Source organism: Typopeltis vanoorti, chromosome 24 (genome assembly GCF_054136105.1).
Source record: "Typopeltis vanoorti isolate ZY-2024b chromosome 24, IOZ_Tvanoo_1.0, whole genome shotgun sequence".
NCBI lineage: Eukaryota > Metazoa > Arthropoda > Arachnida > Uropygi > Thelyphonidae > Typopeltis > Typopeltis vanoorti.
In genome coordinates, this window is record NC_143572.1 from 64,036,599 (window position 1) to 64,054,528 (window position 17,930).

General features: G+C 36.1%; 1 protein-coding gene across 2 annotated transcripts in view; it reads right to left on the reverse strand.

Annotated features, from left to right (window-relative positions):
• The window catches only part of LOC150093314 (uncharacterized), a 207,045-nt gene that overhangs the window by 76,777 nt on the left and 112,338 nt on the right, over positions 1–17,930 (reverse strand). For both annotated transcript variants that reach the window (XM_090413488.1, XM_090413487.1), the window contains 2 exons: positions 15,598–15,861; positions 2,767–2,990 (listed from right to left, as the gene is read on the reverse strand). In XM_090413488.1, the coding sequence (XP_090269614.1) occupies positions 2,767–2,990; positions 15,598–15,861 (488 nt within the window). The remainder of the gene's footprint in view (positions 1–2,766; positions 2,991–15,597; positions 15,862–17,930) is intronic.

Below are 17,930 nucleotides of genomic sequence, written 5' to 3' on the forward strand. Positions count from 1 at the left end.
GTCTATTTCCACATTTAATTTACCATCTTCCCTAAAAATCGTGCCTAATTAGCTGAAATGTTTTACTTGTTCCACAGGTTCTCTGTTCACAACACAGTTGACATTTTCAACGATTCTACCTATTTTCATTGTCTTTGTCTTTTTATTGCAGACCTTCTTACCATATATATTACAACAGTATCTATAACAGTATCATATCTATTACAACAATTTAGTTAGGGAATCTTGCAAACTTGTAGCGGATTTATTTAGAAGTATAACATCATCAGCATATAAAGCAAAGAGCTGACATTAACATCTCCAATTCTGAAATCATGTTTAATACCACTTTCCTTCATAATGTGACCCATATAGATAATTTAGCGTACAGATGGGATAATGCGCCAAGGATGTACAGAGGGGATAATGTACATCCTTGGCTCACACCAGAGTTAACATTAAAATATCTTCCTGTACTTCAATTCTAACTGCTGACTTACAACTCAAATAAAGACTAAGTATTGCTCGATATAATTTTCCATTGACACCATATAATGTATTGAATAGCTTCTCTCTTGACACCTTGTCATATGCCTTTCCCAGATCGACAAAACTTAATAACAGATCTTTGTTATATTCCCAGCTCTCTCAACTATTTGTCGTAAAGTGAAGATCTGATCCTGACAGCTTCTATTTGGCCTGAATACAGCTTGTTCTTCACCAAGTTTCTATTCCACAATTCTTCTCAATCATTTCTCAAGTATACTTGCATAGATCTTGCCAGGAACACCCAGTACTTTTTCTACTTCAAGTATTTTACTCAGTGGTAAAAAGCACCCTGTTGGGTGATTTTTACCACTGAGCTATCACTGCTTGTTTCATTCAGCAATTTTTCAAAGCAATTACTCCATACTTCAAGGATATCTTTTTCTCATGTTTTCATGTCACCTTTATCATCTCTGATTCCTTTTATAGCACTCTTTCCTCCATTTCTAAGCTTCTTTAACAACCTCCAGAATATCTTATCCTCTTCTTGATGTTTATTTTTTATGTTCTTGCCAAAGTCCTCCCACGACTTTTGTTTAGGTAGTTTTATACAGTGTTTAGCTTTCTTACATTTGTCTCTGTATTCTCTAAGAGCACAAGCTGACTTATTTGCCAGGAACTTTTGATATGCTTTCTTCTTTTCCTTCACTGTTTTTTTGGAGTTCTGATTTTTCTATCCTTGCAGACAACCTCACCACATGCCTCTCTTGCTGAATCAATCAGTGTTTTCTTCAAGGCTTGCCACTGAATCTCCAAGGTTTAGTTGCAGTTCTCAAACTATTTCATTTTTTCTTCAATAATCTTTCTGTATTTTAGTCTACAGTTCACATCTGAGAGCTGCTCAACTTTTATTCGCTTTAAAACTTTCTTACATGTTATTCTTTTCAATATGAAATTCAATTTTATCCTGCTCAAGACTAAATAGTGATCACTTCCAATTTCAAATCCTCTGTACACTCTGGTGTCCTGCACCAGGGAGAAAACATCACTATCAACAATAACATAGTCAATGAGACTTTTCTTATTCTTCGCCTCTTCTCTCCATGTGAATTTGTGCACATTTTTATGTTGGAACATGGTGTTAATAATAACTAGTCCATGTCCTGAGCAGAAATCCAACATGTATTTGCCATTATTATTAGCTTTGCTCTTTTCTCCAAATTTTCCCAAAATATTTTTGTATGTCTCACAATCATTTCCTACTCTGCTATTTAGATCCCCAACAAGGACCAACTTTTCCTTTTTCATTGTGTCAGTTGCTTTTTCTAAAGCATCAAAAAATTCCTCCACTTCTATCTTAGTAGAACCTTCTGTGGGACTATAGGCACAAATAAGTCTCATTGTCCAGTTTCCCATTCTCATATTTGCCCACATTACTCTACTTGAGACTGACTGCCATTCAAGAAGATTAGCCTCGTATTTTGTGTTGAATACTATAGCTACTCCTTCTTTTCCTTGATTGTCATTGCCTGAATATAACATTTTGTATTTATTGCTCAGAAAGATCTCACTCGTTTTTGTCTTTTTTGTTTCAATCACCCCTATTATGTCGATCTGGTACTTATCTAATTCTTCAGCTAGCTCCATTTCTTTGCCATTCAGGCTTCTTATGTTGATAGTACCAATATTTAACTCTGGTGATGTTGAGTTGGGGTGTGCTTTCAGATTTGTTCCAGTAGCTGACATTTCGCTGTTCGCCCAGGGAACCAGGCGAACAGCTGACTTGCCTGCTGTTCGTCTGGGCCTTGTTTAACCGGGCGACACCTCAGCCAGCATGAAATTTTGTCATGTTGTACCATCATTTTCTATATTGGCTTAAGCCAATAAGAATACAATTTGGTCGGCTAAATCCCAAATAGTCAGTCCATCCTTGTTCGTTCAGTATCCAGGTAGATATCCAACAGGGTGCACCATGAGAAGGTAAGGATTGGACATTAGATCAGAAGCCCTGGTCGGTTCTCCACATTCCTTTAAAGGGTATGTGGAGGTCTCCTCTCAGTTATACAGCTTTGACCCTTAAGCACCCCATTCTAATTAAGTTCTGATTAATTTGTTAAATGGACAATTAAAATCAGTTATTATTTTAGATAGTAGTAAAGGAGTTAATACTGGATATTATTATGTTGATCATGTGAAAAATGTAACTATTGTTTATGTTTGCTGACACATCACAAGCAGATGGGCTATCATATATAGATATAGCATGTACAACACAGCCTTCAAGATAAAAAAATCACCAACCTGCATCATTAAACCTTCTTCCTCAATGCAGTTACATATGCAATGAACAACTTCATCAGTTTGTGCTTCCTCCACAGTTGTCTCTTCTTCTGGAAGTACAGTAGAGGTGGAAGGAATCTGACTTGTATCTGATGGAGGTTTAAGGGATTCACCATCCTGCGCCTGTTCCAGTGTACAAGTTCCAGAGGAATTTTGAGATAAGTCTCCTTTTTTGAGTGGGTGAGCTACAAAAATGAACTGTAATTAATATATTAAAACTCAAAATTATAAAAATTACTGCTCTCATTATACAAAAATCTTTTTCCAATATCTCTTTCTAGTAAAATGTAAATGATTTAATGCAAGACTTTTCATGTTCAAAACCATTTGTAGTTAAAAAAAAAAACAAAAAAACTAGCATTTTTACTTGAATCATTTAGATAATTAAGTGAAATTGTAATAATAAAAATATTTACAGTTAATAACAATATTAACTGTCAAGTTTTAATAAACTTGAAGTTATTTTTATAAATTGCATTTATTATCATTTTATATGATTAATAAGATTAAAATAAATATAATAAATAAGATTAGATTAAATTAAAAGAATGTCAGAACAACATGAAAACTTAAAATGCAGAATATATAATATCTTGTACCAGTTTCCTGTGTAGCACAGCTATTAAGTCCTCCTTGAGAGTTTCCAAATCCCAGAACAAATTTTTCTTCCTTTTCATTCATTCCTTCTGTTGTATTTTGGAACACCGTCACCTTTCATGTATTTCCTAAAGAGTACAAATCCCTATTCAGAGCAATCTATACACAAAAGAGAGAATGAATTATCCTCAAAACTCAGCGGATAACCTAACCAGATCATGGGGAAGAAATTTTGATGATAACAAAAAATAAGTTCACAAAATGACTGATAAGAGAAATATGGTATTAAGAGACAGAAAAGATAGTGAATTCTGCATACCAATTGAACCACAAGTCAGTATAAACAAAGGAGCGAAACAGATTCTACAGTCATTCAACTTGTGCGATATGTCTCACTTTGCCTAAATGTGCCTTGCTTGTGAAGTCATTAAGAATGAGGAAAAATGCTACATCAGCAATTTGCGAGTATTGATGCCTACAGAGTTGGTGAAGAGGTCCAGCAACACCAAATATAGTGCAAATGCATGGTTTGTTGATTTGAAGAGACAGGCAGTTTGATAGCCCAATCAGGAAGAGAGTGTAAATCTGAAATTCTATAAATGATTGAAAATAATGCAACTGCAGTTGTTGAGCAGTCAAATGAAAATGCTGTAGGTTCATGCAGTGCATGTGCCACAGCAGGACAATTAGATATGTCATACATAATGGTATGGAGAAACTTGCATAAAGCTTTGCAATGCTACCTGCATAAACTCAGCTAAGAGTTGTCGCAAATGGGAGATGCCAGCATCCGAGAACCGTTTGTGTTGACATTTATGAAATGCATGAAGGTGGGCGAGCATTGGCCTTGGAACATCTTATGGCATGCTAAAGTTTATTTTCATGTTTGTGAAATATGAAAATGCACTTCAGCATGCCATAAGATGTTCCAAATAGTAAACACTCTAAACTGCTGCATCTGGGCAACAGAGAATCTCCATGCATTTCAACAAGTTCCCTTACATTTGCTACAGATCACAGTATGGATAGGATTTACAGACAAGATTATCAGGCTGTTTTTCTTTGAACCAGACTTGTGATCTGCACAGCTATGGCAGCAAAGAGGATGCTTGAACATGACAGTGTTCATGCAAGATGGAGCACCTCTCCATATAAGATGTGAAGTTCCACAATTATTGAATCAATGTTTTAGAGATAACAGAGCAATCAGGCTCTCAATTTCTAAGAAATGGCCACCACATACACCAAATTTTACCCCTGTGACTTTTGGCTTTGGAATTAAACCTCAAAAGCATGGTGTATTGGGGCAAAGTTCTTCACCTGTAAAATATACAAGGCAAAATTGCACATCACATGCTAAACCTTTTGACAGATCAGTTGCGTTCTGATGCAGACAATGCTGTGTGATATCAGCTATTGTCCTGCACATAGGCCAACACATTGAACTGCAACTCCACAGCTATGGTAGCAATTTATCATTTGGATCTCCTTGAAGCTCTGTGTAATATGTTTTTTTTTTTGTATCACATTATTTTATGAAACGACAAAATAAGCCCTGAAATAAACTCAAAATCTCAACAGGTATGACTGTATAAATTTGTCAAAGATTTGGGAGACAGTCATTTTAAGACCTGATTAATACCTGCTTTCTCTCTGTGTTTCTCTCCCCCCCCACAACATAGATGATGTCTAATTAGGACTTCAGTCTTTGTGTTGTACAGTAGTGCACTCAGGATTTAATCTTGGGGGGGGGGGGGGAGACCGAGTTGAGTGGACAATTTGAGAATACATACTATGCATCACATACGACCTATGACTGAGCATCTGCAATGATCGCTAATTCATTAGTAGTATAGAAATAGAAGACACGATACAACATAAATAAAAAAAACGAATTTTAATTAGGAAAAGATTTTTGGAAAATTTTCTAGTGTTTTTTTTTTCCTCTTTCTTTGGGGGCAGGCCCCCCTCCCCTCTGGGTGCACACTGGATTGTTGTTTCGCATACTGTAACAAATTTTTTTGCGCTCTGAAGATGCTGGATAGAATACTAGCGAAATATCAGCAATTTTGTCACTGACTCTGAATCATTTCATAATCACATGCAATTTGTTTCACATTAACCCTCTCATGCATAATTTTTATGTGTCCTCATATGAGGACACATAAAAATTACCACACGATAAGTTGGTGTACAAGCTGCATCATTTTAACATATACAAGGCACAAATTTAGCAAAATTAATGAATTCATGGAAATATTGTAAGATTAAATGGTACTATATCATCATTATAATTTTTTATAAATGAATATAAAAATTCATGCATGAGGGTTAATGTAAGTTTTTTGTGCTCATAGCACCGTATTTTCCCTACTGGTCAAATTTTTAATTTTGGTTTTTTTTTAATTTCTTACTCATCTGGTTAGAGTATAGTACCCACAAAGTATAAGGGTATTTCATCTATTGGTTCTCTCTACAGATTGCTCTGAATAGGGGTATTTAAATTTGAAACACATTGTATGTCTCTTCTTTCTCTTCAACTTTACTGAATCATGTATGGGATTGCCATAACACACCTGATTCAGAGAAAATGAGCAAGAATTTATGAAAAATTATACCAAATTTTAGACAAGAGGATTACATTACACCTGTGCTACAACTCCCCCCCCCCCCCCCAAATGATGCCTAAGCATGATAAATCTATTTCTCTGTAGTCAGAAATGAAAAGTTGTTATTGTCATCACTTAATATATTAACTCTTATTTTGGTAAGTTTTGAAACTGAAGTCTAATTTGCAACATGTAGTGAAAGTAAAGCAATATGCAGTTGCAGTATAAATTGGTAGCAAAAATCATTGTTTTTAAGTGAAACAGTATATGAACTGAAAGTTAGTGATTCATGTCTGAAATAGTGTCTATCGATCCCAATATTTTGCAATTCATCTTTGAAGACTGGAATGACTGGCCATTTCCCAAATGTAGCACAATGGGTAGCTAATCGGCAGCTAGTGGAATGAAGAATCACATGACCTGGGCATTTACTTTCTGTTTCTGGCAAGAATTGACAGAATTGCCTGACCTATGGTAGTTCTTTAATTAGCATCAAAACTTTTAAGTACATTCTGGTCTATTCCTACTCTGAAAAATAACACTCACGTAAATCGTAGCAACAAGTATAGTTAATTTAGTTAGTAGAGCAACAAGTGGAATCAAGTTCAAGCTAAAAGACTGATCTCATCTGAAAGTGAAGAAAATGACATAAGACCACATTCTCCAATTCATATTTTCAATGCAAAGAAGAAGTGTCTCCATACAACCATCAAGGAAAAACATTGTTGTCAAATGAATTAATACATGTAATAAGTCTAGTAAGGTTGCCACTGGTTCACAAATAGGGATAAAAAGTTGATTGGTTGGTTTAAGGTTTATCAGCGCAAGAACAGCAAAGGTCATGCTGTACCATAACAAATGTTACAGCAATAAGTAAACAGTCAAAGATACATATAATTTACTAATTTATATACAAAAATTAAGTTAAGCAATGCAGTATGTACATATAAACAAAATTACAGTAAAGGTCACAGCAATATACAAGGTCAAAGACTAAAGCAGTACATAAAGAGTCAAAGATAAACTACATAGTAAATAATATGTATGTACAAAAATTAAGTTAAACGATGCAGTCTCTACATATAAATAAAATTACAGTCAAATGTGTTTGTACAAATTAATTCTTTGTAGACTGTTAAAAACACCAATCTGTCATCTGTCTGAGGTCTGATAATATTTACCTATCTAGCCAAGCCATATCATATATATTCTGCCTGAGTATATATGGCTTGGCTAGATAGGTAAAAATTTCATCTCTCTCACATGTAAAAGTGCTGGCACTCCACCCAAAATATGACAAATAATAAGATACATATTGCATTTTATACACACAAGGGTCATCAGTCCTCAGTAAATAAGAATGTGTAAGATGACTGTTGATCTATATGAAGCCAAGCAAGAACGACTTCTGCTATTTTCTTGATATGATGACTAGAATAGTCAATGTAAAAAGAGATGAGAAGGCTTAATGTCATATAAGAGAAGCATTTGTTTGTCAATGCTTCCTGTCATGATGACTGCCATTGAGCAATTAGCAATCAAACAGTACATGGAGGAAGTATGAGCTGATCTAGTAGCTGCATCTGCAGTCTTATTACCCTTAATTCCAATGCAGTTGGGAATCAAGCACAACTGAACATCAAAATTAAGGGGTTTCATTTTGTACAACAGGTGTAACACCTTAAGAAGCACTGGATGTGAATTATACATAGCAGAGGAAACAGCCTGTAAAGAGCTCAATGAGTCTGTATAAATTACACAATTTTGGTAGCAGTTTTCTTTTTATATGCACAAGTGCAAGCTGAATGGTATGCAACTCTGATATGCAAAATTAATGAATTCATGGAAATATTGTAAGATTAAATGGTACTATATCATCATTATAATTTTTTATAAATGAATATAAAAATTCATGCATGAGAGGGTTAATGTTAGAATTATTATAATCAGGTGGGATCTGGTTGAAGACAGTAATGTCAGAAACACAGCAACACAGATATCAATTCTTGAGCCATCAGTATAGATGGGCAAGAAATCAGAGTGGGTTGCTCTGTGTGCATTAAACAATTGAGGGTAGACAGATGATGGAGTATGAGACTTCTGTAACTGATAAAGTGAGACAGTGCAGGATGGAGTGAAAACCTACCATGGAGAGATGCTGTTATGCTTAGCATAGGCAATGTTGTCACCTTTCATGCCAACAGCTTGCAAAATCTCTGCAAAACCCAAGACGGTTCCAATGTAAAAATTTTCCTATTGTTTTGCCTTTATAGACTTGTCTGGTTTTTGAAAGACCCTCAACATAAATTGATCACCATCATCATCGAATTCCTGCCATGTACCCTCAAGGGGGTATACAGGATATAATAGTACTACATGAAAAATTTACATCATTACTAACTTCCTATCTACAATTTTCCTCCAGATCAGTCTGTTACTTGTCAAGACTTCAACATTATCAAATCTTATATTTCGTCTAAGGCACTTTTTTCCATATTAATCCACTTATATCTTGGTCTTTCTGTGGGTCTTTTTCCTGCCAACCTGGCTGAGAATAGTTGTTTTGCTAAGCATTCCTTGCCCATTCTATTTAAGTGATCATACCACCTGAGATTAGCTCTGCTAACACATTCCTGAATACTGATAATCTCAAGTTCTTTCCTAATATCCTCATTTTTAATATGATATTACCATTGATACCATCTGTTCGTGCCCCTTATCTTTCTCAGGACTCTCATATCTGCAGTCTCTAGTATTTGGTCAAGTGTTTTACTTTTGACGACGCTCTCAGTTTAATAAGTTAAACTGGTCTGAATACTGTCGTGAATACAGCTAATTTAGTGTTCTGACTAATTTCTCTCTTATTCCATACAAATTTATTCAATTGACTTCCTATCATACCAGCTTTGTTGAGTCTGTTGTCTATCTCCATATTTAATTTACAATCTTCACTAAAAACAATGCCTAAGTAGCTGAAATGTTTTACCTGTTCCAAAGGTTCTCTATTCACAACACAGATGACATTTTCAGTCATTCTGCTTATTTTCATTGCTTTGTCTTGTTATTGCTGATCTTCATACCACATCTGTTACAACATTTATTCAATTTAGTCAGGAAATCTTGCAGACTTGTAGCGGATTTATTTAGAAGTATAACATCGTCCGCATAAAGAAAAGAGCTGACATTAATGTCGCCAATTTTGATATCAGGTTTAATACCACTTTCCTTCATAATGTGACCCATTTAGATAATGAATAACAGAGAGGATAATGTACATCCTTGTCTGTACATTATCCTTCAATTCTAACTGCTGACTTACAACTCAAAAAAGATTACGTATTGCTTGATATAATGCCCCATCGACACCATATAGCTGTAGCGTTTTGAATAGCTTCTCTCTTGGCACCTTGCCATATCCCTTTTCCAGATCTACAAAACTTAAATATAGATCTTTGTTATATTCCCATGATTTCTCCACTATTTTTCGGAAAGCGAAGATCTGATCCTGACAGCCTCTATTTGACCTGAATCCAGCTTGTTCTTCACCAAGCTTTTCTTCCACAATTCTTCTCAACCTTTTCTCAAGTATACCTGCATAAATCTTAGCAGGAACACTCAGTAGGAAAATACCTCTGTAATTCTGACATTCAGGTTTATTTCCCTTTTTATATATGGGTACTATAAGAGCTCTACTCCAATCATAGGGAATTTGTCAATCTGTCCAGGCCTTCTGAACAATGCAGTGCAGCCAGCCACTGTAAGAATTTTATATCTCCGTACTTCAGCATTTCTGGTCGAATATCATCTATTCCTGCTGCCTTTCCACATTTCAAGCCTTTGATGGCTTTTTCTACTTCAAGTATGGATATGTGTTCCTGACTGTATTCCTATTGAGTGTTTTTTACCACCGTGCTATCACCGCTTGTTTCATTTAGCAATTTTTAAAAGTAATTACTCTATACTTCAAGGATATCTTTTTCTCCTGTTTTCATGTCAACTTTATCATCTCTGATTCCTTCTACAGCACTCTTTCCTCCATTTCTGAGCTTCTTCAACAACCTCCAGAATATCTTGCCACCTTCTTGATATTTATTTTCTATGTTCTTGCCAAAGTCCTCCCATGTCTTTTGTTTAGCTAGTTTTGCACAGTGTTTAGCTTTCTTACATTTGTCTCTGTATTCTCTAAGAGCACAAGCTGACTTATTTGCCAGGAACTTTTGATATGCTTTCTTCTTTTCCTTCACTGCCTCTTTAACTTCCTGTGTCCACCATGGAGTTCTGATTTTTCTATCCTTACAGACAACCTCACCACATGCCTCTCTGGCTGAATCAATCATGGTTTTCTTCAAGGCATGCTATTGAATCTCCAAGGTTTGGTTCCTGTTCTCAAACGCTTTCATTTTTTCTTCAATAATCTTTGTGTATTTTAGTCCACAGTTCATATCTGAGAGCTGCTTAGCTTTTTTATTCGCTTTAAAATTTTTTTACGTTATTCTTTTCAATATGAAATTCAATTTTATCCTGCTCAAGACTAAATAGTGATCGCTTCCAATTTCAAATCCTCTGTACACTCTGGTGTCTTGCACCAGGGAGAAAACATCACTATCAACAATAACATAGTCAATGAGACTTTTCTTATTACTTGCCTCTTCTCTCCATGTGAATTTGTGTACATGTTGTACATGTGTACAACATGTACACAACATTGTACATGTGTAAAATGTTGGAACATGGTGTTAGTAATAACCAGTCCATGTCCTGAGCAGAAATCCAACAGGAATTTGCCATTATTATTAGCTTTGCTCTTTTCTCCAAATTTTTCCAAAATATTTTTGTATGTCTGACAATCATTTCCTGCTTTGCTATTTAAATCCCCAACAAGGACTAACTTTTCCTTTTTCATTGTGTCAGTTGCTTTCTCTAAAGGCTCAAAATCTTAGTAGAACCTTCTGTGGGATCATAGGCACAAATGAGTCTCACTGTCCAGTTCCCCATTCTGATATTTATCCACATCACTCTACTTGAGACTGCCTGCCATTCAAGAAGATTAGCCTCGTATTTTGTGTTGAATACTATGGCTACTCCTTTTCCTTCATTGTCATTGCCTGAATATAACATTTTATATTTATTGCTCAGAAAGCTCTCACCTGTTTTTGTCTTTTTTGTTTTCAGTAACCCCTATTATGTCCATCTGGTACTTATCTAATTTCTCAGCTAGCTCCATTTCTTTGCCATTCAGGCTTCTTATTGTGGTAGTACCGATCTTTAACTCTGGGGATGTTGAGTTGGGCGTGTCTTAGGATTTGTTCCAGTATTTGACTTTTTGCTGTTTGACCTGGTTCCCTGGCGAAAACAACGGGGGCCTTGTTTAACCAGGTGACACCACAACCTGCATGAAATTTTGTTATGTTGTACCATCATTTTGTATTTTGGTTTAAGCCAATAAGAATACAATTTGGTCAGCTAAATCCCAAACTGCCAGCTTATCCTCGTTCGTTCAGTATTCAGGTAGATGCCCAACAAGGTGCACCACATGAAGGTGAGGATTGGATATTAGATCAGAAGCCCTGGTCGGTTCTCCGCATTCCTTTAAAGGCTATGGAGGTCTTCTCTCAGTTATACAGCTTTGACACTTAAGCACCCCACATAAATCGATATATTTATCAATTGCTTTTAGGAAGTATAGATGGCCAGTGTCCATTCTTCCTCTGGTAAAATATTCCATACATCTGATGTGTCAGGGTGAGTTGACAAGTTTAATTTACCTTCAGTGGATACCAAAGTATCCATTTTTTTTGTGGGGGTGTTTGGTGGTTTATCTTTAAATGTTATCCTTGCCATAATTTTTTTGGCAAGTGAGTTCTCATTGAATGAAACCATTTTTGGAGTTGTCTCTGGAGTAAGATCGTAGGTTATGCCATTGATGCACTCAACAGAGAAGCACCCATGATCATAAAGTTCAGATATGGGGAAATTATCAGAATTGACATACAAATTTAAGTTGCTGTTCATATTTTCTTAGCTGTCACTTTCTCAGCATAAGAGGATCTCAAAACAAGGTATAGCAGTAGTTAACTTTCTTTCTGCATCCTAATATGATATATTTTGTTCTGTTTTAATTTTTTGAATTTCTTTTTCATCTTCCCATTTCTGACATGCACAAGAGTAAGCGGGATGATCTCCCTGACACATTTAGCTTTTTTGCAGAGCGAGATTTGTTATCATGCTTTTTACTACCACATTGGACACAGGATAGAGCCACAACAGGCCATTTGGGCATGCCCATATTTCTGACATTTAAAACATGTTAGTGGATTAGTGATGCATGCTTGAACAGGAGAGTTGAGATATCTTGCTTTTACAGATGTTGTAAGCTTAGGTGTATTAAAAATTAGGATGATCCTGGTTGGAACCAGGTGGCCATCCTTACATATCAAGAAGCACCTGTCACTCCCTGACCTTTAAAGCTCTCAACATATCTCCTCATCAGGAACATCAAGGAGATTCCATTCTGATATCACTCCTCTACAAGTTTTGAGTGTATTATGAGGTGTTACTGTGATTGGTATCCCACTCATTGATGTTGCTCCCAGTAGTTTTTTGGAATGTTGCTGACAAGATGTTTTCACAAGAATATCACCGGAATGTAATTTCTTAACAGGTTTGGGAGATCCTGCCAGTCCTGAATCCTTTTGAATAAAGAAGGATGACATTTTCCCTATTGGCTTTTCACCTGATGCATGGATGATGAAAAACACTGGTACATTTATCATTATACTAGTATCATCTATCTTTTGTTACCAAATGCTGTATCTTTAGTATCAGTACTTGGTTGGGACTTTGTTAGAGCCCCTGAAACATTTGAGGATGAAGAACTCATGCTCAAGGGATATTTTGGTTTGTCACCAGAGCTCCCCACCCACAACAGACCCATGCATGGATATCCACTGCCTGGCAAGCAATCACTTTTGGTAGCAGTTTCTTACTCTGAAGTGGAATGCCAGGGCTACCCCAGATGCTATACCAGTACTACAGCAAACCATGAATACCAACCCTGGACCACAGGGTGAGAGACTTACTGCAACACCGTTGACCCTTGCAGGCAAGTCAACTAGCTGAATGATCCTGGTTAGGCCATCCAGGACTGCCTGTCTTGCTGAAGTAGAGTCCAAAGTAGTGTAAGACTACCAGGAGCAAGGGACTGGATTCCAGTGATGGTGGTCTAGAAGAAAGGCTAGTAAAAAAAAGACTCAGGAGAAGTAAAGCAAAGAATATGGAAAGTAAAAAATAAAATAAAATAAAATAAAATAAAATAAAAAAATAAAAAAAAGAAGAAGAATGAAAAGGGCCAGTACCATCACTGGGAGGTCCCCTCCACCATGAGTAGGTGCCCCACAGGAAGGGGAGATAAAGAGTAGTTCTTGTTGTAATTAAATTTAGTCATAGTAAAATGTTCAAGATTGCCCAGAAACGAAATATATAATTTGAAATTAATATACTAAAATTATTCTAATATAGCACATCTTTGAGAATATAACAATTCTGTTAGGGCATTATTTTTGATAATTTCACTAATTTCACACATTACCATCTAAATGTGCAGTAAGCTGTAAACCTACTTACTTTAGGCAGTGTAATAATTATTATTATTATTACATGATACCTCCAAGGAGTTCAAGACTCAACTCTCAGTCTCCACCAACTAAAGCAAACCACATTGTCTAAACCAGCACATCTACTGCCCACCACTAGTATTTCCACAGACAATCACAAACATCCATGCCCACTGGGAAAATTGCAACCTGCAGTCTTTTGGCTGGAGAGCAGATAGGCTAACCACTCGGCCAACCAGGTCGGCACAGATAATCAGTGTAGGCATAGATAATCCACAGACCCTGCTCTAGAGATCAACCATGATATTTTTGTGACACATCTAGCATCTCTGGTTTATTTCTCAATTACCATATGTAACATAATATTACTTATTATCAAGTCATATTACCATCTATTATAATCTACCACCCACCCTTTGCAAATGGACTGTTAATAATTTCCTCTCTACTCATTTACTGAGTCATGGCAGATGGCTACCTTTCTTCACCTTTTCCTACCAATGTATATTACTCCCAGGTGTCTGTGATTTCATAAATGACCTTTACAGTAATGTCAAATCTTATCTATAGTTTTGATGATGACAGTTCTCCATTCCTCTTTTCATTTTCACCAATCATACAGTGCTCATAGATCCTAAGTTACAAGGTTTTCCAAATTTCAATACCTTAAATACTGATTCTTTGTCACATTTCAGTAGGGTGGGAACGACCTTGTCAACTTCTACACCACAAAACCACAATCCTGTCTTAATTCATGTAAGAAACATAACAATTCACCTTCCCTCAGTCTTTGATAATACCAAGGTCTCTCTGCATGAGATTAGATCTCTTCTAGGACTGACTTACACCTTTAGTCTCTCCTGGAATAAACACATCACATCCAAATAGCTTGCTTTGTCTATAAAAAAAAGTTCTTTACTGCTCTAGACAACTTCTAACACTATAATCCAAAATCTGTTGCGTCTTAGAATATTATTCATGCATTTGGGATGTACTTCAAAATTGTCTCCAAAAGTACTTGATGCTATTCAGAAGAGAGCACCTATCTGATTAACCACCACCATTCCCTTAGAGACTTACTCCAGTCACTTTCTCATCGATGTTGCTTATGTACAACTATTTTCATGGGCACTATTCTACAGAACTGTATGCCATATTTCCTCCCTTTTCCCTTAAACCTATAAACATGTGAGCAACTGCTGGTCAACATCTGTCACTATTTTGTTCGAAACATGTTGAACCAACTTCTCATCTTTCTCATTCTTCTTGCTTACCTCTGTGCTTTGGAATGGTCTTCCCCTGCATGGTTTTTCCTAAAGACTACAACCTCTAGTTATACAAAACATATCAACAAGTTCCATTTTATCAATTCTTGATCACTTGCTCACCCATGGCACTGATGCAATATAGTCTTGCAGCTTCTTATGTGTGGTTTTAATATTACCTACCAGCATCCACCGCTCATTCTCTCTCTCTTTCTTACTCTTGAGGAGGCAAAGCTTTCACAGTTGCTTTCATTTGTCTGACTCTAGTGTGGACCAACAATAATAAATATTATTATGACTATAAATAATAATGAATACTTAACTATCCTCTCTCTTTCTCTAAACCTGCCCCCCCCCCCCCACACACACACAATGTCCAAATTGGGGTACAGCTTTCTAGGCTTTATCCTTCAATAACCACGAAGGGTGCACAGGGTGAGAGAACCAATAATCTGAAACACTGTCTTGTTGAAATGTGTTAATAAGTATATGAGCTCTCTGAAGAATTCACATTTCTTACTTTCGAAAGTTTAATCACTTTCAAACTTTTGAAAATTCAAACACAAATGTTGTTTACTACCTGGATATAAAATAATAGCATTTATTATGATCTCTTATAATTATATTAATGAAAGTATCAGAATATACATAGCTAGAAAATATCTGCAGCACTATGACATTTCAGTTTATAGAAATAATCATAAATACCTTCTGAAAATTGTTTTGTAGAATTCAAATCACTGGATGTTAAATCATTTTTGTCTTCCTTCTTTATGTTATCACTTGCATCAGTAACAGATGAGATAGTAGAATGTCTTCTTTTTTTAGCAGAACGAGTACCACTCGATGTTGTAGAGTTTACAGCACTAGATGTCCCTGTTGTACCAACTGATCCAGAAACTGTGAGGATGCCACTTGTTACACTGGAATCTCCAGTCATAACAGGACTAGCTTTTTGTTTAGATAATATTTCTGAAATTTAATTATCATTAATTTTAAGCTAACTGATACAAAGTTAAAATAAAGTAATTACAGTCATTTCCACTGCTATAATAAATTTATTCACTATAACAAAATATTAAAAAAATCCTGAAAAAGCCATTTGGGTATAATGCTGCACTATATATCACAGCAAACTGTCCACTAAAGAAACTAGTCATATGGTCTTAATGAGTTTGTTATAGTGAGAATTGACTGTATAAAGACTATTACCGAAGCAATTTGCTAAAATTATTTAAAAGAAAATTAAACTATCCCAACCAAGATAAGGTAAGTGGGCAATTTAGCACTTTGTGAAATCTATTTTTGGATGTTCATGAGGCTTGAATAAAATGTTTTCCTCATTTTAATAAAAGAATTGTTTCATGAAAATGTCCCAGAGTTAGTTTGTGTTTCCAAGAAGAAAAATATAACAATTAAGAGAAAGTTAAGATGTAGAAGAGAAAACTTATTCCCATGCTCTGGGTGAAAGAACATGCCGTGGCTGTAAGATTTAATTTCAAAATTTCTAAAGACAGTGGAACATGAAACCACGCTTTCTAAGAAAAATGTTATGTCCAGGATGTCATCGTTTTCAGTCATGAAGGTCTGAAACCAGTTGCACTACGACATACTTTTTTTGCGAAATCGAGCCCTTGCAGTTCCTACATTACAGACACTCGATACAGGTGGATGCTCTCTTTTTTTGCTGCTCTGTGGTATGTCGAAGGTGACAAGCCAATTTCTTGGGACAGTTACCATAAGGACTTTCTTGGTGAGTTAAGCAACTTGTTACATGTCCTGCACTGTTTCCTCAGTTGTTGTGGGAAGGCTGCCTACATGGACACTCACCAACATGCCTGTTGTCTCCAGTTTTTTCACCATCTTCTGTATCACATTTTTTGACAGTGCTGCAATACTAAACTGTTTTCTGAAGTTTGAGCGCATAACCTAGAATAAACCCATTTGATTTGACCAAGAAAACACTTTCTGCTCAATCATGTACATGTTTACCGCACCGGGAGTGGCCATGAACTGAGCTTATCACGGTGTGGGGAACTCATTGTTGCCGATGGTTCTTATGGCAGCTGCAATGCACCACCATGCAGGCGTGGCATGTTGGAGCCTTGGTGCACTTAAATGTGTATCTCTATCCATGTTGGTACTTCCATAGTTACAACTATCTTTTTTGTATATTATGTCTATAATAAATGATAATTTGGGACCTCCTACGAATGAAACATACTGTAGATTAGAATGAAGAGATAGCTTTTGAGTATAAGGAAAATCAATTTCTTCAGAGACAACTATCTTAGGCAGTATGTAGGGGGGGGGCACATGAGGATCAAGAGTCCTATATCTAATAATTTCATCAGAAGATGTGATGGTGAGCAGGGCATCACATTTCCCACCAGCTGGTGAGAGTGGCCAGGAGATGATCACGAGATTATGGGATGATTATGAGAAACTTAGGAAACAGCTTGGAGCTATATAACAGAATGAGGAGTTAAGTAGGAAGGAGATAAATGCTGTTTTGGAAGAGACCAAGAGATATTTAACAAAATTAATGTGCAAATGTATCCCAAAGGTCAAAAAGGCTGAATAACATAGGTGCCAAATGGATGAAAGGGATTAAGAATGGAATCTGGAAAAAGGAGGTACTGTGGAGGCAGCATGAGATGAATAATAGTAACAATCAATTGCATGAGGAGTATAAAGGGCAGGCTAGGAAGATGAATTGTTGATAAGGACAGCAAAACTGCAGTATGAGCATAAATTAAAAAATCAGGCCAAGAAAAATCCTAGAGAGTTTTCTGATGCATGGCAAGTAGAAGGAAGAATGATTATGGTAAGATAGTAAGGTTATTGGATGAAGAGGTAGATTGTTAACTGCTACAGACGACATAGTTGAGGTATTCAGCAAGCAATTCATAACAGTTTCATCCTCGTGTAAAATTATGACAAGCTCAAGTGTATAGGAAATGGGAGAAGATGATGTCAATAAGGGAATAGGATTTGAGATATATATTACCATGTATCTTAAGGGAAGATTCCAGGGAATT